This window comes from Sceloporus undulatus, chromosome 10 (assembly GCF_019175285.1).
Source record: "Sceloporus undulatus isolate JIND9_A2432 ecotype Alabama chromosome 10, SceUnd_v1.1, whole genome shotgun sequence".
Taxonomy (NCBI): Eukaryota; Metazoa; Chordata; class Lepidosauria; order Squamata; family Phrynosomatidae; genus Sceloporus; species Sceloporus undulatus.
This window is the reverse complement of record NC_056531.1, coordinates 2,845,780-2,870,112: the sequence shown is the minus strand read 5'-3', so window position 1 is coordinate 2,870,112 and position 24,333 is coordinate 2,845,780. Positions and strand designations below refer to the sequence as shown.

General features: G+C 42.7%; 1 protein-coding gene across 1 annotated transcript in view; it reads right to left on the bottom strand.

Annotated features, from left to right (window-relative positions):
- Positions 1-273: 273 nt before the first annotated feature.
- Positions 274-24,333, bottom strand: part of KSR2 (kinase suppressor of ras 2) — a 150,764-nt gene continuing 126,704 nt past the window's right edge. The window contains 5 exon segments of the mRNA XM_042442189.1: positions 274-411; positions 1,498-1,627; positions 4,084-4,215; positions 11,744-11,877; positions 15,604-15,700. Of these exon segments, the coding sequence (XP_042298123.1) occupies positions 274-411; positions 1,498-1,627; positions 4,084-4,215; positions 11,744-11,877; positions 15,604-15,700 (631 nt within the window).

Sequence of the window (24,333 nt, the reverse complement as noted above, 5' to 3'; positions counted from 1 at the left end):
TAATCCATCATGGCTAGTAGCTGTGGAAAGAGCAATCATACTCCCACCAGTATGGGCTAACTGATCCCACAGGCCAATGCCAGACGCATACAAGATACCCACACTGTGCAGTCACCATAAGAACCCCCCATGCCTCCTTATTTGTCTCATGCTGCAGAGCAGAAAGCCCATCCCAGTTTAGTTCTTCATACAGTTGTTGTAGTCATGAGAGTGTAGTTTGACACTGATGGCCAAGCCAAGCAATGGTGGCAAGGCCAGGCATGGAAGAAGGTCTTACTCTGCTGACTTCCAGAAGTGGCCAGGGTGGGAAAGGCGACGGTTCCGCTTTGGCAGTTTCTCCAGCATCTCCATGAGCTTTGTGAAGGTTGGTCGTTCCTCCTGTTCATAGGCCCAGCAAAAGAGTAGAATGTCCTGCAAGGCAACAAAAGAATAGGGATGCAATGAGAAAACACACTCATCTATGTAGTCAGTCAGCCAGACAGTCTTAGCAGGACTCACACCATTCACAAATTTTCAAGCTAGGTTTATGTCACTGCTATAGAAAGATGGGAAGCTCCATCTTTCTTCATCCCTTTCACTTCTTGGTTCCTGCTTTCCTTAGTCCTACGGTACATTGTATCAGGGTGCAGCAGGATAGATGGCAAGGAGGGCCATTCCTCCAGTTTGGTGAAAGTGTAGCTCAATTGGGCCCTTTCTCCAGCCATCACCTGGAAGCAGCCATTCCATCAGGCCATTTCAGGAGACTCCATCAGCTCTGGTGAGTGACCTGCTCCATCATGCTCCTCTTCGTTCTGAACTAGTTCCACTTGCTCATGATAACTCTTCTATTTGTTGTAGAAATGATCCCCCCCCCCGCTTTTCCTTGAGTGTCATAACTGTTGGATTGTAATAGTTTGGAGACAGGGACTAACTTGCTTGAACTGATTAGGTTGATCATAAGGCACTCTGAGAAGCTTTGCAGCTAAAAGCAAGGTCAAAATGTTCTTTAAAAAAACCCAGCAACCCAGCTGCTAAATGGCACCCACTGGTTTTTCCAAGAAACAATTCCATTTTTGCTTCCCCCTCCCATCTTCTGCCCACTAACATCAGATCCTGGAGACAGAGAACAAAGCAGAACGTCTTTATATTACCCCATTTACTTCTCTTCTCTCTCTCCTCCCTCTCTTGTCAAAACTGAGATTGTAAACACCTTGGGACAGGGATATATTTTTTACTTACAATACATCATTACTAGTCATTGACCAAAATAAATATATGGATGTACATGTTTCAGTGTGGTAGCAAGGGGCCCAAGGCTTTGTAAGAGAGATTTTTTTTTTTTACAAACAAAGCTTTGTTGGAAAGTAAGGATCCAAACTCAAACATCACCAGATACATTCAGTACTAGCCACCCTACTACATCTTAGAATTGTCCTTGAGGGACTGTGATGACCAATTTTTGATGGCTTTCAGTGTTTCTCTCTCTCTTTCTCCCACCCCAACCCAAAAGGGACCTACCGAGATCTCTTTCCCCATGCCAATCTGACTGAGGTTCGGCTTCATCCCTCGGCCCACTTGCCAAATTATTGCCTCGGCTGGTTGGATCTTGAAGGGCCATTCCCGGGCATGCAGCTCATACCAGAGGGTGCTGTTGAGACAAAGCAGTACAAGGAGTGAACATACTCATGAGTTGCCATCTGTTCCTTCTTCGTCCTTATAACCCCCACCGCCAACACATTACGTACAGATCATTTTCTGCTGAAAGTCTTCTTCCCAACTTCGAAAAGAACCTCCACAGAGTGCCATCTATTCATTTATTACATGTATTCATTTTGCATGTATTTGTCATCTATTAATCCAATTCTCTGGGTGACGTGCAACAATTCAGTCAACAAAAATGAAAATACAAATCAAATCAAACATTTAATCCAATCAACTGCATCAATACAAAAAAAAAAAAAACATGAAAAGGGCTACCATAAACCCACACAAGTAGAACTAAAGCCATTAAATGTTGTCAAAACAGAGGTTTTAAATAATTATCAAGGACTGGTTTTAATATAAACCTTAGCTGTATAGCATTGCAAAAGCTGGAAAATGTTAAGAGGCCTGAATGTCACTATATACATCAATTGAAATTGGAAAGGAAAATATCCTCAGAGTTTGGGATGATCCAAACTTAAGCACATACACACAAAAAATGAGAAACAAGAATCAAAAGATGTGTCTATCCCTAATGCTGAAAGGTGCTGAGAATTGCCTGTGCAAGATCCCCAACACACCCACACACCTAGAAAAAGGGAACAACTGTTATATCTGCTGGAGTCTGCAGTTTTACACAGACTTGAAGGTGCTTAGAATGGCATTACTTTCTGAAAGCGGAGGGGGAAACCAGCCCAAGTCCCACCAGCTGAAGGCCTCTATACATGTTAGAGAATTTCAGGAAAAAAATGTTAGAAAATTCCTGCACAAGAAAGCACTTTTGTATAAGATCTTATGTGAAACCCATGCGTTAGTACATAATATGTGATGATTGTACGTAGGGCTTTTCTTGCGGCACATAATAAAAAGTTGCTGTAACTGTGCAGCTGCTCCTGCAGCTGTGTAATGCTTAGTATAACAGCAGATGAGAATCTTCCTCTCCCCACTTTCTTAACAGTCCCCACTTCTTAATATGCTCCTTTCTTACTATCCAGTTTAAAACAGAGGCTCCAATAAAGGAATTAGCCTGGTGCAGTGTTCCTTGACTTTATCGACCTCCTGATTTTTGGGACAGCAATGCCCATCAACCTCAGCAATAGGTCATTTTGGCTGGAAATATTCCCCTTCCCAACTCGTTTTGTATCCAGTTTTTTTTTAATTGATAAAGTTTCAATTCTTAAAAAAGTTTGCTAGGAATTAGTCTGATAAAAAAAATCCTATAATTATTTCCTCCTTTTTTGGGGTTTAAAGCACACACGAAATGAAACTGCTGCGTTTTAAGGGGGGGAGTGTTGGATGAAAACACATGATCAGATAAGGAGTCAATATAAGCTCATCACTTTAACGCTCTGCTCTTCAAGGTGCCCATCGCAGTGGCATGCAGGAAAAATTAATCCGTCGGATAAAAAGTGGAGTTGGCCATGTGCCTGAGAAAAGATACCATCCACAGGGCAATGGAGCACTTTTAAAAAATGTTTCTTTTTCTTTCCTGCGGAGAAGGGCAATTAAAATCGGACAAGTGAAAAAGACATTAAGGGAGAACATGGGGTTCTTAAATACTTTTTTTTTTCTAGTTAAAGAGATTGCTCCAAATAATTCTCCTTCTACTTGGAAATCAAGTGTTCTTTCCTTGACCTGTCTTGCCCCTAGGTTTGGAGGCAGCTCCTCATATTGACACAGTATGGGGATGCCAGCTTCAAATTTAATGGACCAATGGCTGCATCTGTACTGCAGAAAGAATCCAGGTTCATACTGCTTTAACTGCCATGGTTCGATGCTATGGAATTCTGGGAATTGGGAGTTTGTTGTGGCAACAGAGCTCTTTGACAGAGAAGGCTCAATATCTTACAAAATTCAATGTTTCACAAAACAGAATTCCATAGCACCGAGCCAGGGCAGTTAAAGTGGTGTCGGCCTGGATTATTTCTGCAGTGCAGATGCAGCCAGTTAACCTTTCAGAATGGAGAGTGGGACATGAACACTTGGAGAACCCTAGAAGTCAGTTTAGAACAGACTAGTCTCAGATTTCCCACTTGAAGAATATGGATTATCAATAGTCAGCGAATTCACATTTCACATTCAACATTACCGTCTTTAGAGTGTGAATTTGCCCAACTCATAATCTTCAGTATGAGCTGAGCCTTTGGGTTGACCAAGCTGTTTTGCAAGTATATTTTCAAACCATTCCCAGTGTGAAAGAGCCCTTCCTTGAATGGTGAAGCCAATCACATAGAAATCAGTGTGCTTCTGCTTTTAATCCATGTACCGATGTCACAAACTAGGAGAAATCTCTCAGGGGAAAAGGCAGGGCTTTCTTTTTTATTCTGGAAAAAAATTTGCAGAGCCAATATCAGAAACCATACCCTATCATTGTTCTCTTCTTTGCTATAGCAAAATACTTACCCAAATGCAAAGACATCTGAGTGCTTGGAGAAAGGCAGCTTGTCTTCTTCTGTATCAGGTGAGAGTTGGTGGATGATCTCTGGAGCCAAATGGCACAACCAGCCATTCTGGATCCGCAGTTTATCCTCTCTTCTGAAAAGAAAAGCAATAACCGATCAATGAGGCTGTGCTGGTCAAAGTAATTTCACATCAGAGAGAAAAATGAAGTCAAACTGGTATCTCCCCCAACCCCTACCAAACTCTCCAAGCTCCTTTATGAATTGGTACTCCTTCTCTGTAATGAGATTCAGATTAGAAAATGGAAGCAGAAAACTGGGCTCTTTTCTGGAATAATCTCTCTGGAGGTCTCTTTGTGTGTTTCACTGTAATTGTAAATTGGTCTTGGAGTCATCTAACATTTTAGCTAGCCTGACAAAAGGAAACCCAGAAGAGGGACACATAAACAATAGGAAGGTACTGTGATCAATGTTGGATGTTGACTCATAGGGTAGGATTCACCCATAAGGGGCAAGGAGAGGGACCTGTGGTTCTCCATATGCTGTGGGTCAGTCAGTCATACCAGAGGATCACCAGTTTCCCAACGCTGCTCATAGAATCATAGAATTGTAGAGTTGGAAGAGACCACAAGGGCCATCCAGTCCAATCCCATTCTGCCATGCAGGAAATCTCCATCAAAGCATCCCCGACAGATGGCCATCCAGCCTCTGCTTAAAGACCTCTAAGGGGGGAGACTCCACCATAATCTTCGAGGAAGGAGTGTGTTCCACTATCGAACAACCCTGACTCTCAGGAAATTCATCCTAATGATGAGGTGGAATCGCTTTTCCTGCAGCTTGCATCCATTGCTCCATTGGGTCCTGTTCTCTGGAGTAGCAGAAAACAAGCTTGCTCCCTCCTCAATATTGGCATCCCTTCAAATATTTAAACTGCTCTCAGATCACCTCTTAACCTTCTCTTCTCCAGGCTAAACATCCCCAGTTCCCTAAGTCTCTCCTCATAGGGCTTCATGGTTTCTAGGACCTTCACCATTTTAGTCGCCCTCCTTTGGACACATGGCTCCAGTTTCTCAATGTCCTTTTTGAATTGTTTTGCTCAGAACTAAACACAATATTCCAGGTGGGGCCTAACCAATTTAGGTTTGGCAAGGTAAAGGTGAGGGGGTGGATTCTGCTGAGGCCTTGGTTTGTTCTTTGTATTATACCAACAGAAGAGAAAGGAGTGCTGACACTTCCAAAACCTTTCCTGCCGTCACAGAAGGTGCCCACAGGGTTCACTCAGCACCTGCTTGGAAGCTTTTGCCTTTCTGCAATGTGCCAGCCCCGCTTTGCTCAACTCCCACCTAAAACCATGAGCCTCCCATCTCTCCTTATACCGGCAGACAATTCCCAAATGACAGACAGGCCATTTAATTTTGCTTGTCACCTCTGTATAATTAGCTGTCCTGCTAAATCTATTTCCCAGTCACCCTGCTGGTGACATTGCTATTGATCCTGTGAAAAGCCACCGTTTCCTTCCCAACTCATGCCATCCCAGTGGCTTGTTCCCGGTCTCATCTAGAAGCCCTTCCTTGCATCCTTCCAAGGTACCTCCACAGTAGACTAGTACCAGTCTTGTCTTGCTATACTGGAATCTGAAAGGATACTTTAAATATTGTTTTTAACCTGTGTTTTTGCCTTTTTAAAAATTCTGTATCCTCTTTTTATCTGTGCTGGCCTATGACCATAATAAAGCTCCTATGCAATGCTGAAGAGCAAAGATATAACTCTGAATACTGAAGTGAGCACTGTCCAAGTCACTGTATCAACATTGTATCACCATGTACGGATATGAGAGGTGGACAGTGAAGAAAGTGGATAGGAGCAGTCTCATGGCAATCTCTGCTGTGGCAGCAGCAAGCTCACGAAAGCTAATTCATGGCACTGCCATGCGCTGGGACTTTCAGAATCAGGACTGAGCAGCGCAGTCCCACTGCTGCTGTACTTTGAAGGCCAAAGGAGTGAATGCTCCTCAGCCGATGCAAATGTCAATCTCCCACCAGAGACTCCTTTTACGTTTGTGGCCGCACCATAAGGATCTTAATTGAAAGCTGCTGTTAAATTAATCACCAAGGTCAGTCGAGAGGGGCAAGGGGACTTGCCCTTTCCTTCCATCATGTTTAGTTCTCCCATATCTCTTCTCCTTGTGCAAGAGAGGAGAGAGGAGAGAGGGAGGGAGGGAGGGAGAGAGAGAGAGAGGAGAAGGAAAGCTCCTTGTATGTGCAGACATGCATAACCCTTGGGGGTGCACATGTGTGATTGCTAGCTACCAAAATGTTGTTTTATCTGAAACCCATGGCTGGGACAGAACCATGGGTTTATACTTGTTTGTCCGATTTATACTTACTTCCGTCCTTTAAAGAATCTTCCCTTTTGAAAAAGCTTGGGCTTTTTCTTTCCCCTTTTAGGTTCTTTTTTACCGTTTGTACATTTTTGCACATTTTGTGTACCCCAAGAGTATACATTTCTTTAAATAATGAATACCTTGACTTGCATCTCAAATATTATTCCAAATTAATTTTTATGATACTCCATCTTTATGAGTGGAAGGCCAACTCTTGCTAGTGAAGAAAAGTTCACAGCCTCCATTTGCCAAAGGCTTGAAGGTCAAAGGAAGCCATGGAGAGGAAGGTTTAAGGAAACATCCAGATGAATTTTGCTAATCAAGCACATTCATGAATTTGCCATTGCTTGTGACGCCACCTACGCAAAATGTGCACAGTTCATAATATATTCTGAGTGCACAATATCCTATAAAGGAAAGGAGCCAGCTGTTGAAATGTTATAGTAATGGTTGCTTCTGCATACTAACTTGACAATCGAGTTACTTAAGTTACTTCAAAACACACTGCCAAAATAATCCAGTTTGAGGCTGCTTTAACTGCCCTGGCTCAATGCTAGGGAATTCTGGGAACTGTAGTTTTGTGAGACATTTAGCCTTCTCTGTCAGAGAGCTCTGGTGCCACAGTCTCAAACGATTATTTCAGCCATCTACTTTGAGCCTAAGTCATCCACTTTTGGAGTAAAAAAATGTACTGTTTACACTTTATTCTTTAGTCAAAATGATGGTGATGGTGATGATGATGATGATGATGATGATGATGATGATGATGATTTTTATTTCTTTCCCACCTCTCTTCATGGCTCGAGGTGGGATGAGTCAAACTACAACAAAGTCCTAATTCTGAAGCAAGAGGATGTACTAAAAGCCGGCATCACCCCCCAAAAAGTCCTTTTCTTGCTTGTCAAGAGCAGACATCTGCATATGTGACATAATCAGGAGGACGTCTAATGAGCGTAGCAGTTGGTCAAATGGATATGAATAATTGTCACATCTACTCTCTTTCTAGCTACCAGGCTGCTCAGCACAAGACAAAGATTATCTTGCATGTACCACTTTAAAGGCGAGCAAAACCTTTAAGGGGGGGGGGGGAGAACAGCAGACCAATAATACGCAACTCTAAGACGCAATGTCCCAGACTTGGGCAATGGAGCACAAAAAATTGGGGTCACCCTGCTTGCTTTCTGGTGTAAAAACCTGAGGAACCAATGAGAGTGCACTTCAGTAATTGGATTTGTTCAAGACTTCAGAAGCTTAGGAATTTAGAAGTGACAGGAGACATTCTTATAACAGGGGGGAAAGAGAAAGTGAAGAGATGGGCCTAGAATGTGTCAGCCAAAAAGGCACCCAAATCTTTGGTTTTAACTGTTGCAGCCCAGGCTGCTCCCAGACATTATTTTGGTTGTGGAGAAGGGACAGACATCTTGTTTGTTCCTGCCTCCCCCAGCCCCAAATTCTGTTGAAAGTGACCTATTGGACTGACCTGGATCTTCAATACGGATGAAAGAACAGCCCCTCTCTGATGCCACGACAACAGAGGGCAGCAGGCTAGCTCAGGGATGACAGGTTGTACCAGCACAGATAGATCAAACAAAATTCGACTGCCAGTACAGCTGACTTTGGCATGGGTGATGTTACTCCAAGGTCTGGTCCTCTGCACCCTACTCTTTGAGGCATGTAGGCGAGAAGACAACCCGAAATGCAAGAAACTAGCCATGCCATAGAAGGAGATCCGTGACCCTGTTCGGAGATCCAGGAGGCTCACCATGGGAGAAGCTCAAGAGTACATTGTCAAGATCAGTCAAGATAGATTAATCAATACTGGACTCTGCATAAAAAAGAAATTAAAATGGCTGCCCGATCAAGCTTCCCAATGCTGCTTGGAGCATCCGGCCATCCAAAATAAATAAATGGGCCCATGGCAAGCAGCAGACCCTGCCAGGGCACTGGGGTAGCAGCAGTTGCCCAAGGATGCCAATTGACGGTCACTTGAAAGGCAATTCATCGGTTCTCTTAGCAAAGTTCCCTTTTCAGTTACTCTGAAGAAGGATCCCACTACCACAACCAATTAGCGCTTCTTGCTCTTCTAGGGAGAGGAACCCTGCAATTTTCTTTGTAGACTAGCAACCAGTAAAATGGGAATATGAGATTTTGATGGGAGCACTAGCAGGCCTCCATTGAAGGCCAAAGCACAACAGTGCAACTCACGAGAAGCACAAGACGCTGGGTTGCAGTAACCTCTGCTGGGGCTGAGTCAGCCTAGGAGAGGGTGGGCTACACCAGGACAGACATCTGCACATTAAGGTCATGCACATTTGTAAACCTCCCTCAATGAGTCATTAAGTCTCATTCCAGAGAAAGCTGAGGGACCAAGGTTGCTTCTGAACGTTGCTTGTTTGGACCATAATTCCCAGGATGCCTGGCCATGCTGAGTGGAGGACACTGGCAGTTGGAATCTAAAAATGTAACTTGTCCAAGCTCTGTTCAGAGAATACAGCAATGGCCTTGATCTGGATTCTATTTCACAGCATATTACCATCTATCAAGAACGTGGAAAAATGAGCATGTAAGTTGTCGGTGAACTTCTTTTTTGCTTAGACTGTACCCAAATTTAGTTCCATTTCTGTTTCAATCCAAACTAACATAATTTGCATTTCTCAAAGCAAAACACAGCTATACTTTAATATTCATATTTTGTGATGCAGCTCTGCAATTAAAAATGGTTGACGTGAATATTTTGGGGTTAAGCACACAGATGAATGCCTACTTTGGTGAAAATGATGCATTTAAAAATTTAAAGATAGCTTAGGAAAAGGCATATATTAGGAGAAATATGTAAAAAAAAGTCTGAAACTGACATAGAAACAGGATGAAATGATCCTGACTCAGGCAAAACTGAGAGAAAACAAGTTTCTTGCCCAGAAAACAGACTATTCTGCACAGAAAATGCTGTTTTCTATGCAAACCCCTAAAAAAATGTGCATGTTTTTGCACAGAATAAATTCTGTGCTGCAAACTGCCTTTGAAAGCTGTTCCATTTTGACAACTTTCTCAGAAAGAAAAGGAGAAAAGTGAGGAAATTATTTATTCTAGCCTGCCAAAATGAAATTTATGAAGATTTAAATCTCTAATCTTCTGTTGCTCTGCTTCAGTGCCGATGCTTCAAGATAAAAAGAAGGAAGGGGAAGGGGAAAAAAAAGAAATGTGGTAGCACTTTCAAGACTAACTGTTTTTTATTGGAGCGTGAGCTTTCATTGCTATAAGCCCTCTTCTTTGGATGCAGTACAGAGAGTTTAGATCCATGGAGGTAAAGTAAGGTAAAGCAAGATCTATGAAGGTAAAGTAAGGTTCTCACTTAGTCTTGAGAAATCTGCTGTGGCTCACTCCCCAAATGCCAAATGCTTTAGTTATAGGACAACTTGAAGCCTTTTGAATTGTTCTCGCACAACAGTCAAAGCCAAACTATTACTTATCAAAACAGAGTACTGTAATGTTTTTTGGTAGGAAAAAAATTGGCTCTGATGCAGACAGGAGGAAAGTGCATTTTGTACTACAGTACTGACCAACTAAAATGTAACTATTGCAATTATATTTGAGAAACAGTAACAGATGATAAACTGTAATAACAGTAGCAACTCACTACTTGGGGCATCTGAATTAAAACTGTAACTAATTATTTTTAAAGTAACTTTCCAGGCTACAGATCTCATCCACAGAAATGGGTCCCAGAAGACCAGAATGAAGTCCAAGGAACAGCCTGAGAAAACATGGAAGCGAAAAACTGGAGAGGGTATAAATAGACAACCATGTTGTGTGTATGTGTTGAGTGGAGAGGGGATAACAAAAAAATGTTTAACCCACTCAGGGTGCAGTTAACCACTTCAACATGACAAGTGATACACCGGCAGAGAAGGAGGGAGAGAAAAAATAGGCAGGCCATTATCTCTTTCTTTAATCCGGTGCCTTTGACACACCATAATTACCGAAAGATTAAAATATGTGGTTTATCTCACAGGAGGCTTTGCAATAAAGCAATAATTAACTGTGCAGAAATCTTCGCAATAGCTGGAGTTTTATTTCATTTCATTTGATTCCTTTTCCAATTTGGGAAAGTACAATAAGTTATATCTAAATCAGGGACCACCGGCAGTGAAGTCTGCCTGGAAGTGGTCTCTGATTCCGAGCAAATTAATGGAGTTTCTGGGAAAGAGATCAACACTGGAAGATAAGAAAAAGATCTCCCTGGATGCAGACTTGATATGGTTTGCTCAATTCAGACCTACAGCTACAGACAGGATGACCTTGGCATTAATTCATGAACAGTGGCATAACCCCAGCCAACTTGTAGGTACTGTCCCTATTTTCATGTAGTGAAAAAACCTTTCACTGGAAAAGAAGACACAGGTTCAAATCCCTGTTTGGCACTGAAACTCATTGGGAAAATGACTGCTGTGCAACAACGCAATGGCTGGCCAACGCAACTCGCTTCACACAACAAAATGGCCAATAAGAATGATGGCCATTGCCAGGGCTTCTATAAAACAATTCACTGCCTAAAGCTGTGGTCAGTAAATATCTGCTAGCAGAAGTATGTTATACAACCTCTGCACTGAGTGACAATGTACAAAGGCGGGATATAAATAAATATTTTATTACTATTATTATTATTATTATTATTATTATTATTATTATTTGGATCAATGGTCAATGCACATAGCTGACAACCCATTGTGCCGTCACCATATGCAGCGTGTAAAGGCAATGCATAGACACAATATGCATTCAGACACTACTCTGTGGACCTCTTTATCAACTGATTTTTTTATCCACGGATTCAAGCATCCACGGACTGAAAATATTTTTTAAAAAAATTAATTCCAAAAAAGCAAACTCTATCATGGTGTTTTCTTGGCAAGTTTCTTCAGAGGGGTTTTTGCCACTGCCATCCTCCGGAGCTGAGACAGTGTGCTTTGCTCCAGTGGATTTTCATGGCTGAGTGGGGATTTGAACCCTGGTCTCCAGAGTCATACGTAAACCATGACACCTTGCTACTTCCAAATAAAGCAAAAAGACTCCCAAGTGTGACAGTTCTTTAGATTTCCTCTCTCTTACACCTTGACAAAAAATTCTCTTTTATGGAGGCAAATGGCCCTTTCCAAATGTGGGGCTTGGCATGACCTTCATTGTGCTGAAGAAGATCACCATGGATGAAAAACTGGATTTAAAAAAGAATACTACATGTACATGAAATTTACAGCCGAATGAAACGGCTTTTGTAACCTACCTGCCTGCTTGCAGAACACCTGATATGCTGAAGAGGCCAAAGTCTGTGATCACCACCTTCCCGTTGTCATAGAAAACGTTTTTAGATTTCAGATCTTTGTGGAGAATCCCCTTGGCGTGTAGATAGCCCATGCCCTGAAAACAAAGCAAGAGGGAGCAAGGGGAACTGAAAGACTGACATGGAAAAGATAGCCCTGGGTTTTCTCTAAAGACTCACACACACATGTATTTGTTGTGGCCAAAGCAGATATTTAATGAAGTATAGGAAATATAATCCACAGTGTGTCTTGTAATTCACAGTGTGTTTTAGAATCAAAGAGTTGGAAGAGACCACCAACATCAGTTAGTCCAACCATCAGCCTTCCCCAAATATTTTGCTGCCTGAGGTTGAGAAGTCAGCATTTCATATACAGAAACTGACTAAACTGACAACTGAATTTTATGCCAACACTGATGACAGGACAGCATTCTCCAATGCAGATGAAAGTTGCCACCTAATTTATAGGGCAGACGATTTGACACATACACTTCTTGTCTTCCAGCATCTTGCTTCTGTTTTGGTTCCCAATAGCATCTGCAGCTAGAGGTGGCTGTCTTGGGCTGGATCCGCACTGCAGAAATAATCCAGTTTGACAGTGCTTTGAAGTGCTGTGGCTCCATGCTATGGAGACGCAACAAACTGCAGTTTTCAGAATTCCATAGCATGGAGCCATGGCACTTTAAATCGCTGTCAAACTGCATTATTTCTGCAGTGCGGATCCAGCCTCAATCGTCCTAAATGTAATTTGCACTTTCATCATAGGTGCCAATCTAGTCATTGTATGAAAACATCTGAAAGGGAAGCAGCTATGTTTCTGAGGCAGCCTGTTCCACTGTTGCACAGTTTGTACCATCAGGAATTTCTATCTCATGTTTAGTTGAGATCACTTTGTAATTTGTATTGGTTGGTTCAGCTCTGGAGCAAAGAGAACAAATTTGCTTTATCATTGGTATGGCAGCTCTCCAAATAGGTGAAGACAGATACCATATTGCCTTCCCAAAACCTCTGCTGCAGGCTAAACTCTTTCAAAATTTCCTTTTTCTGGAAATACACCCTAGCAGTCTGAGTGGGGACCCTTTACTAAGCAGTTGCGCTCCAATATTCACACCAATTTTTGTTCTCCAATTAAAGCACACAAAACTGTGCACAAATATTAGTTAAAACAATGCACAAAGTGTATGGTGTTAACATGTGCATTTACTTTTATAATCTAGCTTCACTTACATGTACTACCCAGAGCATGGGAAAGTTACTTTTTAACCTATATACAACTCCTAGAACCCTCAGACAACATACATAATAGGAGACACGGTCGAAAAAGTAATTTTTTCCAAGCTCTGTATTTCAGAGGAAGGAACTGGCAAGTCCACCTCTGAGTATGTCTTGCAAAAGAAAACCTTATGGATTTTATAAGTCAACCATAAGTCAACAAGTGACCTGAAGGAGTGTGCGGGCACACATCTTTGTGGGTTTGAGAAGAACACATATGGTTAATGATCATCGCTCGGTTCCATCCATTAGTTTAAAAAAACCCACAAGGAAAAAAAAGACAAACAATTTATCATTAGCTCTAGGTTTGAAAAGAAAAAGAAAGAGAGGAGGAGGGGGGAAATAAAAGCAGAGAAGATGATAAAGATGAGGATGGCAGAGACCTCATCACTCAAAAAAACCTTCTATTGCCCAGGATGCCAACAATGATCGCTGCCCACTTGCCCACCTCCACAACCCCCTGGCACCTTCCCACATCTTGCATGGAGCACCGATGTTAATGGTCGAGCAGCAAGATCGGTGTGGGAGGCAAGACAAGCAGCTCTTCACCTTTTCCTCGCTGTGAAATATTCACATTGGTGCTAATTATCCCAAGTCGACTTGCAATGGACCCACTGAAAGATGAGGCATTTTACTTATGGATTAGCTGTTTTGTGCTCAGATTTCTACCCCTTTCCCAGCCATTGACATCCAGCAACCCACAAGGCCTCTTACATAGATGTTAACAATGGCAACAGATTATCCCTGCTTTGGTCACGTCCAGATTTTGTTACTAGGACTGGGGGGGGAGTGCATTGATCATAATAAGTGTGTGTTATATTATATCTATATATATCTATCTCTATATATATATATATATATATATGAATTTATCCAATTTGTAGTCTGCCAGACAATTAATGAAAGCAGCTGCACATCTTTTGGCTTTCAAGAGGAAAATGCAAGTACCAGATTCTTTCTTTCTCCTTTTTCTTTCTCCTTTTCAAATCCCATGCAAATCGTATGCACAATAACAACATAAAAGAGAAAACTTTTGGGAAAATGGGCAGAAACGCTTATAAATGGGGGGGGGATTATGTAAAATATGCAAACGTTAACATGCGTCAAAAGCAGCACACATTAGAGAAAGTGGGGACTGATATAACAGCACATTTCCCAACCTGAGATGAAAGAAGAACTGAAGAAAATTTAAGCGGAATTCAGAGAAATGCAACAAAGGTGAGAATGAGAGCGTTTCACATCCTATTCATTATTTCAGTGTTATGGAGTGGGATCAGAAAGTAACTGCAACAACAAAGAATTCTCTCTCCTTTATACGTGGCAAACATATCCTAAATACACAAGAGAACTGATCTTAAAAAGGGGCAGGCTACATATAGACAACTATGACTCTGGAGACCAGGATTTGATTCCTAGTTCAGCCATGGAACCCATTGGGTGACCTTCGACAGGTCACACTCTCTCAGGAAGCAATGAAGTTATCCCTTGTTAAATTACAATCATAATGTAATTTAATTATCCTTTCATCCTTTCATTACCAGAAAAAAGGGACTTAATAAGTAGATACGCATTCCTGGAGATGTCAGATCTGGTCATGGTGACACATGCCTTTCTCACATCCTCTTTGGATTATTGTAACATGCTCCACATCTGGCTGCTCTGGGACTGTGTTTGGAAATTTCAGCCATCCAAAAATGCTGCGGCCAGACCGTGGACTGGTGCTGGTTACTGGGAGCCCCTATTGCGGTGGCTAGTACAGTGGGCCCTTGGTATCCATGGGAGTTTGGTTCTGAGCCCCCCCCCCCCCCCGTGGATACCAAATTCTGTGGATGCTCAGGTCCCATTAAATACAATGGCATAGTAAAATGGTGTCCTGTATATAAAATGGCAAAATCAAGGTTTGTTTTGGATGCTTGAATCAGCGGATACAGAATCCATGGATACAGAGGGCTCACTGTAGTCCATTTCTGGGCACAATTCCAAGGAGTGGAGTCTCCTTCTTCGGAGATCTTTAAACAGAGGCTGGATGGCCATCTGTGAGGAGTGCTTTGGTTATGAGTTCCTGCATGGCAGATTGGGGTTGGACTGGGTGGCCCTTGGGTGTCTCATCCAATTCAATGATTCTCTGATTCTAAGAGAAAGAGTTGGCAGAGAAAGAGAAAGGAGGAAAGAGGATATTTGCCTGCTTTTCAGTTTGACCCCACCCACCATCTGCATTACTTGCATTTTATCCAACGTATTAGCCAACAGCACTACCCAACATATTACAAATGAGGGTAAGTGGCAAAAAGAGAAAGAAAGAAAAAGTTTAAAAAGTTGCTCACTTCAATCCTAGAGTATGGGCATTTTTCATCATCTCACTATCAAGACAATATTTTAATGAATTCAGTTATTGCTGTTATGTATTCATATTCATTGATTTTCAGCCACCTCTGGCTGTGAAAAAGTGAGTTATAGTTTAAATAAATATATTTCGATAAAGAATAACAAAGCATCCACCCAACAGTGCATGGGATACATTCTGAGCTTTGTCCCCTGCCCTTGTCACCTACCTTCACAATCTCTTGAGCGATCTGCCTTGTTTTGTTGACATCCAGAATGATTTTGGCATCTCTCACCACTGAGTAGAGTGTCCGTCCTTTGCACAAGCTGAAACAAGAGAACCTGAATTGATTGCATGGATGGGATTGGGGCAGGGGAGAGAACTAATGCACCTGGACAGAGAAATGGGAGGAAGGTTACATTAAAAGGGAAGGATTTGGGTTTGGATGAGGAGGACATGGTGGTGGGCAGAGAGAGGGCAGAGTCCCTTGCATGCTACTGGAACCTTGGCATGCTCCCTGTTAGATAGCATTCAACGTTTCCATAGATATGAGCCAGGAGGTGTTCAAAGAGAGCCTTGGGGACCTAAGGCGATTATCACATATGGCTTTTAACTTGCAATTAAAGTTGGAAAATAGTGCCTTTGGTGATATTTATTGTATGGTGTCACCTCCGACCTGTAGCTGTGGTGTCTCCTAAGCATGGTTCGGGCATCCCTTTTTATTGATGGGGAAAACCCATCAATAAACTCCCAACTGCACTGAAATCCTCAGGTGTAAAACTTCAGTGCTGTGGCAGTTACGATACTGGCAATCATCTAGTGTTAGTGAAGCTGAGAGAGTGTGACTTGCGCAAGGCCACCCAGTGTGTTTCCATGATTGAGTGGGGATTTGAATCCTAGTCTCCAGAGTCATAGTCTGAAGTTCAAATCTCTATACAACCCTAGCTCTCAGCATGCCAGTTTGTTGTTGTTAACTGTCGCCAAGTTGATTCTGACCTATGGGGACCCTATGAATGAGAGACTTCCCAGTCATCCTGTAATTAACAGCCCTGTTTAGGTTTTGCAGACTCAGGGCCATGGCTTCGCCGACTCAGTCCATCCATCTGGAATGAGGTCCTCCTCTTTTCCTACTGCATTCTACCTTACCAAGCACTATCGTCTTGTCTAGGAAATCATGTCTTCTCATGATGTGGCTGAAATACAAGAGCCCCAATTTAGACTCCTTAGCTACTAGGGAGAGTTCAGGCTTCATTTGCTAAAGGGCCCATTTGTTTGTCTACATTCACCTTAAAAATAATGTTCCAAGCTCTGCCCGTAACACTTTCGCACTGCTCTGATCCCCCCTCCTCCGAATCTGCCACAGGAGGCATTTTCTCACTCTTCCTAATGGGAGATCTAGCCTGGACTGAGCCAGGCTCTTCAGAAAAAGCATCTATGCCAGGTAAGATTCCCCACTCTTTCTTCTTTTTATACCTATTGCTGAGAAATCTATTTGTGGAGTGTTAATTACCAAATACAGCTGCTGGAGTGGGGAGGGATGGACTGAACCCAATTAAAATTTGTATTGACATTTGAATCATGTAATGGAGTCCGTGGGTGGATTGTGCCTCAGTTCCCCCCCCACACAAAAGAGGACCCCCCCATATACACACACGGATTCTAATGCCCACCTACGCTCATTACAGGCAAGCCAAGTAAGTGTGAATGAAATACATGAACCCAAATAATAAACCACCTAAAATAAAACCAGCTCCGAGGATCACAGGTATGTGATGCGATCTGGTTCAATAGCTCACAACAGAAGCGCCGCAGCTTTTACAACTGATCTGCCCACCCACCTTGGCAGCCATCTCAGCTCTTCAGCTTCTCTCTCTTGCTCCTGGTGACACCACCCTCTAGATGCCACCCACAAAGGACTGTAGGCAGTGGACACACGACAAGTGAACCAAACAACGACAGAAGAGGCAAAACATTTCAAACTTAAGTTCATTGCTTTTAGTTTCCTTTCCAAGCAATCTAGACGGGCTCCAAACCAGATACTAAAAAGCACAGCTCGGGGTGAAGGAAGTGTGGCTCTCTCAGTGTTTTGGACCATAATCCCCATACTACTTTACTGGTCATACTGGCTTGTTCATCTAGGCCAGTGGTTCCCAAATGGTCCTCCGGATATTTGGGACTTCAGCTCCAAGAATTCCTGGCTGTTGGCCAAGCTTGCTGGGGCTTCTGGGAGTTGGAAGTCTAAAAGGCACAGAGGACCAAAGTTTGGAAACCACTGTTCTAGGCATTCAAGTTCAAAAACATCCAGAGGTTCAAAGGTTTCCCCTCCTTGCCACGCATCATGAGGTATAGACCTTGACGGCATCTCATTTAAAGGAAAATCCCTTAATGTGCCCAGACGGTACTGTTATACTAATGTTTTGCTTATTTGTATTATTCTCATAGGAAAAACAGTTGATATACAGGTCCAAACTGAGACATGCTGGGACCCTAAGTAACATCATGTTGAAGAGACCCCTTTAGATTTGTTGTTGTTGTGTGCCTTCAAGTTTCTGACTTATGGCAACCCTATCATAAGGTTTTCTTAACAAGATTCTTCAGAGAGGGTTTGCCATCATCATCCTCTGAGGCTCTCTTAGGATTACACTCCCCAATGTGTGGTATTCCGAGGCCCTTCTTAATGTGAAGCCTTAGATCAGGGGGTGGCAAATTCCAAGGGTCAGGGGTTTACATTAACCCCCTTGAGATGCTGGAGGCCATATTCAGCACTCCTGCGTAGGGAGACCAGGGAACTCATAACCCAAAATAGTACCCACTGGCCACACTGACTGTGAGATCCTGGGAGCTGTGGCCCCCAAAAGTAATTTTTCTAAGCTTTGGTCTCTACTTAGGTGGTTGTGATGATAAGAGACAATGGCCATTGCCACAAACTCCTTGGAAGGCTCAAATGAACATATAATATAGACACAGCAGATACTACCAAGATGGCTTCGAGTAGTGCAATATATGGGTCCTCCTCTTTGGTTTGGAGTCTGATTTAGCAATTTAGATCTGTACCAAATTCAGGTCAGATTGATCCAGGCCTTGAGTCCAAATCAAGATTCAGGAATCTGGATTGCCAGTCCTCCTGCTTTAACTTTCACTGGGAAACCAGAAATAACTTATATATATATTTGCACACATCCACCTAAAATTGAGAACCATGGTAAACTCTAAAGAGGGGATTCATTCAATCCACTTTTAGACAATAGCTCCAGAGGTTTTTCTGCTAGTCAAATTTGCTCTTCTTCCAACAAACAAACAAACAAACCCAGCTCAGTGCTGACTATTGATTCCACACTGCTTTCTCTTGGCACTGTCCCCCTAGAACATCAGTCAACTAAATCTATTGAAATTTAACTAAGATATATGATAATAAGGATAATGACAGCATAATTGAGCAAAGGACACCTTTTTCGCTTTATACTAATAGCAAGCCAATTTATGAGAGTCAGTGATGCAGTACAAAGAGTGTGTGTGTGTGTGTGTGTATGGATAGTATGATTTATTGTAAGCAGCAATCCAAGTGGTGAGAGTGTCATGGTCTCATATTGCTCACATCTCTTCCAGAGTTGCCACCTTAAGCCTCTTCACTACACTGGCTCTCCATAAAACTTAGCAAGACCAAAAACCATCCAGCCCTCACAACAGCTCTTTCACAATATGCTACTAATGTTGTATCACCTTGGCATCTTTTTTTATTTGGCCTTGTGGGAGACACACTGTCTAGGTTTTTAAATCTTATTTTTGATGGCCACCTCTCCAGAGCCATCTGTAGCACTCTGGATGCCGTTCTGCTGTGAAACAGAAATGGGTCAAATCCAACACTCTCCAGGTTTTGTACAAATCCATTTGAATCAGCCTGAGTCACTTTGTTATCTGGAATTCATCCAAATCGGAAGCACAGCCCTAGCTTAAAGTTGGCCTTCCATACTGGATAATGTGAAATTGTAAAGTATAAAAACCAAATCATTGTGAATTATTAATAAATTTTGTATTATCTCTAACTTAACAGAGCTTGGGGAAAGCAATCCCTTGTAATTAATTCCATTTTGCAATAATGAAAAGTAGGACAAAGTCACGTGATGAGTGTAACTTTAGGAAGGATGGCTTTGGTCCTTTTGTGCTTAACTACATTTTTTAAATTTAACAGTTATAGAGGTATGGGCCTCAATAAACAGTAGGAGAATACTGGCTGATGCAGTAGCTCATGCTCTGTTATGGGTGCAGAGAGGAGGAGAAGGTGGATGGGTGAATGTGTTTTGTATCATAGATTTGTAACATTGAAATTTTAATTTTTTCAAAAAAGGAACTGTTTTAGTTCCTTCTGAGAAACTGGAAAGTAAACAGTTACTTATAAAAATGTCAAGAATAATACTGAGCAGGGGTCCAATGTCCATGCAGAAAATAACCTTTGCCGCCCACCCATTGCTGCTCTGTGTTCCTTGTCACAGCTCATTTTGCCAGTGATGGGACAGTCAAACCATGCCAGCAGGCTGTCTGTGAGGCCATCCCATCATCCCCTCCCCGGCCTGAAAGCCTGTTCAATTCAAAACACCCAATGAGGCGTCCGAAGGGCATTCAAACCAACTCTGAACAGAGCTGCAGCAGGAAAAAATTAATGAGACAAGGAATGGAAATGGTCCATCTTCTCCTTGTGAGGAAACTCAGAGCTCTGAACAGACTGTCTATAATAATAATAGTAGTAATAAAAACACCAGTGCAAAGAGTGGGGAGGGGGAAATAGGGAGCCCACCACTTATGCCTTACATTTAAAAAGTGTCACACTTTGATAAAAAAAAAACATGGACCAAGAGGAAGCAATGGCTTCACGATCAAGCGGGATAGTTAGGCAATGACATGGACATTCTTTGACAAATGATGCAGTGGAATCTATGCTACCTTTTCCTACTGAGGAAAAACCCACCTGGCCACTGGCAGAGGGAGGTTGGCTGCATTGTTCAGCTAGGGTTAAAAAGATACGCAACGTGTCCAAACTTCCTGGGAGTGTCTTATATTCCCCAGCGGTGTGTATGTTGTGGACCTTCAAGTCATTTCTGACTTATGGCGACCCCAAGACCACCCTATCCTGGGGTTTTCCTGGCAAGAGTTGTTCAGAGGAGGTTTGCCTGAGGCTGAGAGCATGTGTCTTGCCCATTTACCCTGACATGCTCTGCTTATAAATGGGAATTTGCATCCGTTAACTGAAAACAATACCCAGTGGGTTTCATGGCCCAGTAGGGAATTGAACCCTGGTCTCCAGAGTCGTAGTCCAACACTCAAACCACTAGGCCATGCTAGAAGTGCTCTTTTTTTAACCTTAGCATCAAAGGCCTCAGATCATTGGTGCACAATATTCCAACAAGGGCCACACAGGTAGAATTCAAAGCCTCACCATTCCCTTCTCCTTTTGTGTTGTGTCTTTTAGCTTGTAAGCCTGAGGGCAGGGAACCGTCTATTATCCCCTCTGTTGTAAACCACTCGGATTCCCAGTGATTGGGCGGTATATAAATAAAACCTATTATTATTATTATTATTATTGCCACGTTAGTCTGTACAATCAGTATGTAGAGAGGCCTTTGAGACCAACTGAAAGAAAGAAGTTGGCAGCATGAACCACACAGAGCCACACTGTCACTCTTTCCCATGCACCCCTCAGTTAGCTGAGTAAACCTTCTGGTGAGGCTGGAATTACATGGACTTTGCAGCATGCTTATACCAATATTCTGCTCACTGCAGGAGTGTTGCAAAAGGGATGGGGGTAAAATGAGGTCATTTCACCCCCTAAATAAGAATTCTGCTCTCCTCAATGAATTTTCCCTTTTGTCCCCAACTTTCCAATATTGCAGGCGCTTAAAACGTCAGCTGAACCTTTGGAAATACAGTTTAGGCTTCCAAAGTAAAGGGGCAGACAAAGGGACCAAAGGAGTGCAAACGCAGCAGATAGAAGGGTTTGAAGTGTAAAGGATTTTCAATCCTTGACCCTCTGGAATGCTAGCAATTTTGGGAATAAATGGAAGGAACATTTCATTCTTACCTGTGGGAGCAATACTCTCATTCTAATTCTGTCCCTCCAACCCCTGTTTAATTCAACAAAAGGACTTGGGGAAGGAAGGGAGGGCTGCTTTTTTCAACCACAAAATTTCTTCCTCCCACACTGTCCTTTTTGATAACATCCTAAAAGAGAAATATGGCAATAAAAAATCACTCAAGGTGATATTAGTTAGGTCTCTGTGAAAGAATGCATGTAGCATCCAAGGTGGCAAGATCATCGTAGCATTCGGAGGATTTTCAGCCAACGACAAACATTGCAAGGGAAGCCACAATAACCGCAACAATAAAAAGTTTGTTGGATCCAGAGGGTGCAAAAAAGAAGAGAGACAAGGGCACTGCTGATTCATCCTTCCAAGGGCTCTTCATCAGAGCATGAGTAACCTGCTGAGAAAGGATGGTGGCAAATATTGCTAGCACAGAGACTCCTCGCAGCAAAAGAAATGAGATGCTCTCGGAAATAACTGCACCGCGTCTTGTTTGCGACTCGCTGACAGCACCTGTTGCTATTGAGAAGGGCCCACCTGCAAGATCTTTTCAAGGTTTCTCTTCATTGGTTCTTTCTCTTCATCAGGTTAATTTTTTCCCCTTTAAGCACCTAAGAAAAGGCCTCAAGGAGGGAAGAATCACAGCAACGCCTCTGCTTCCCCCAGATGAAAATGTTATTTTTCGGAGGTACCATTGACCTAGGTCTCCTTCAGCGCTCACAGTTAAAAGGCAGAACTGTGCAAAAAGAAAAGAAACGCAGACTCCCTTTTGTTGAGGCGCTGCCTGATTCACTCTTGAAGTAGGCCCTTCATAATCAGATCATTTACCCTGACATGTTCTGCTTATAAATGGAAATTTGCATCTGTTAACGGAAAAAAGCCCAGCCTCAAACCCAAGTGAACTATCATGTGTTCGACAAGCACCCCATCCAAGGTGTCGACACTGTTAAATCTCCCAATTAGAAGCACCTGGGCAATGCATGCCTTTCTTTACAGCCAATCGTTTATAGACAAGGAGTGTTTGTATGCCAGGTAAGTTCTCTTTCCTCCTTTGCTGGTCCTAAATGTAGCATGCCAACATAGTTTTTTTTTTTTGTCTTGAATCTGCAGGTACTCAAGTCTGTGGAAAAAAGAGGCAACTGGACAAAATGTTTGTCACACTACAGGCAGGTAGAAAGAAGAAGGCACAAGAGGTTTGCCAAATAAAAGTCTCTGTTAAAGCCAAGGCAATGTGGTGAAGTGCAGAGCTGGAGGGAGGGGGCACCGAGAATGCAAGGGAACTGAGAAAGCATGACAGTGTTGGCTACTAAGCTCATAGAATAGATCATCCCTTGACCTGTTTCAGAGCCCAGGCAATCCAAGGTCTAAGCCAGCAGGACACCAGCACAAAGCTGGTTCAGATGAGGGCAGCCTATAGGCAGAATGAAAAGTACTCTAGGACCCGTCAAGAAGGGGTTCCAATGCAGAAGGTGTCATGGAACCAAAGAAGGGTTAGAGCCAGTATAAAGACATAAAATCATAGAGTTGGAAGAGACCTCAGAGGCCATGCAGTCAACAGCTTTGTGACACACTACATATATTAAGACAAGAGTCTCGGTTAGTGCACATACAACAAAAGGAATCTTCTCAGAGTTTTGAACTCAGCACTAACTGACCACTGTAAAGATTTGAAAGGCCTCTATCACCTTATGCAACCTTTAGAAAACTTATGAGGGGGAATCATGATTTGCATCTTTTTGGATTTTATTGCATTCCACCCCACTCCCACAACTGTATAAATATGCTTTATACTGGAGACCTTAATACCACCCAGTCCTGGATCTTAAGAAGTGGGTTTACATCCACAAAAGCTCTCACAAAAATAACATTAAGTTAGTTTTAAAGGTGCTGCCACACTCCCTTTTTTCCTCCCCTTTCCTTCCTCCTTTTTATGCTGCAAGAGACTAACGTAGCTACTTCTTTGCAAATTGTCACTTAGTTATTACTGCAACTGCTTTGTGGGAACAGCTCCCTTTCCAAGCCCTGCAAAAGTGGTTTCTGCTGGACAGCTCCTCGGCTGGTGCAAGCATACAGCTCTCTGGACTCAGCTTCTCCTGGACAGATCCTTAGCAAGCTGAGGACTCCAGTAAAATACTTTTTGCATGCATGCATGCATGTCTACATGCACTTATGGCTTCAAATTGCCTCTGATGACCCCATGAATTTCATAGTTTTCTTAGGCAAGGAATCCTCAGAGGTGGTCTTGCCAGCTACTTATGCTGAAATAGAGCCTACAGCACCTGGCATTTGTTGGTGGTCCCATCCAAGTACTAACTAGGACCGAACTGCTTAGCTTCCAAGACCAGATGGGGTCTGGTGCCTTCCTTTTTCCTGATGCCATTTTCTCCTAGTGCTCAGAGTTGGTGAAACTAGGCATCAAGTCGCTAGAGACCTATGTGGGGAATTTTTGGCCCTCTAGCTGTTCTGAATTGTAACTTCCATCATTCCTCATCATTGACTATGCAGTGTGGTGCTACTGGGAGTTAACATGCAAGACATCTCAAAGATCCTATTCTAGAGAGTGATTTGCATCTGCATGACTAAAACAGGAGGCCCACAGCTAATATTTCATTATCCCACTAACCCTATTCTAAGGCGGAGTCCTGAGAGGTATCTACTGCTAGCACAAAATTTGGAAAACCAATGGTTTCAGTCCTGTCAGACACCATGGACGAAGCAAAATGATCCACTATGCAGACACTCCCTCTTATAGAGATAAGCCATGAAGAGATAAGCCACGAAGAGTAGTCTAAACTTCAAGACTGATCAAAGACCTGAATCCAGTGCAAACCCAACACAGTCCACTGCGCCACAGAAGATGTGCTTCAGAAAGGCTAGCCTGCAAA